Source organism: Wasmannia auropunctata, unplaced genomic scaffold, assembly GCF_000956235.1.
Source record: "Wasmannia auropunctata unplaced genomic scaffold, wasmannia.A_1.0 LD336048.1, whole genome shotgun sequence".
Lineage (NCBI taxonomy): Eukaryota > Metazoa > Arthropoda > Insecta > Hymenoptera > Formicidae > Wasmannia > Wasmannia auropunctata.
The window spans coordinates 76,339-76,987 of record NW_012026842.1 but is presented as its reverse complement, the minus strand read 5'-3'; the positions used below and the strand labels follow the sequence as shown (position 1 = coordinate 76,987).

At 53.2% G+C, this 649-nt stretch overlaps 1 protein-coding gene across 1 annotated transcript in view; it reads right to left on the bottom strand.

Annotated features, from left to right (window-relative positions):
* The window catches only part of LOC105451671, a 4,655-nt gene extending 4,182 nt beyond the window's left edge, over positions 1-473 (bottom strand). Inside the window, exon 1 of the mRNA XM_011692273.1 lies at positions 341-473. Coding sequence (XP_011690575.1) covers positions 341-473 — 133 coding nt within the window. The remainder of the gene's footprint in view (positions 1-340) is intronic.
* Positions 474-649: the final 176 nt, after the last annotated feature.

Here is a 649-nt window from a genome sequence, read left to right as displayed (position 1 = left end):
TCTGCCTTGCCAGCCCGCTCAGAGATGTGTATAAGAGACAGCTGTTACACTCGCGCCTGCGACAAAGACGGAGACACTCGCGAGCTCGCGCGGAAAAGAACAACACACTCATTTATAAATGAACTACAACGGTTTATTGAACTCTTCATACACTCGAACGTATCTCAAACTCGCGTCAATCCAGAGAGTCCCACCAAACAACTCGTTGCTAAAGGAGCAACCCTCTCTTGTCCGCTTCCGCGGACGATTTCAGTCGGCGCAACTTATGCTCGGCCGACACCGCGAAGCATGGGCGTAACACTATCCCTCTTCTTCCAGATTGTCGTCCCAACAATCCTACACCGAAGGGTTATGGGAAGTACTTTCAGTCGCACGTTCTCCTCCCCGAACTCTTCCAAGGTGGCGTTCTCCTGAGACTGGTCCCGAAGTGCATCCTCCAGGGGATAACCAATCCCCAAGATGCCGGCGGCCATCCCACGCGCGCCCTCCAGGAAGCGGAGAGTCTGCCGTCGACTTGAACACTGCCTCCTGCCCGCTTCTTGCCTCTTTCTTGTCGTCTTGATCTTGAGACTTGAGCTCTTCTTTCTTGTTTCTTCGAACAAGGGGTGGATTAACTTTCCATGATACCATACGTGCGTCAGCACTCCCC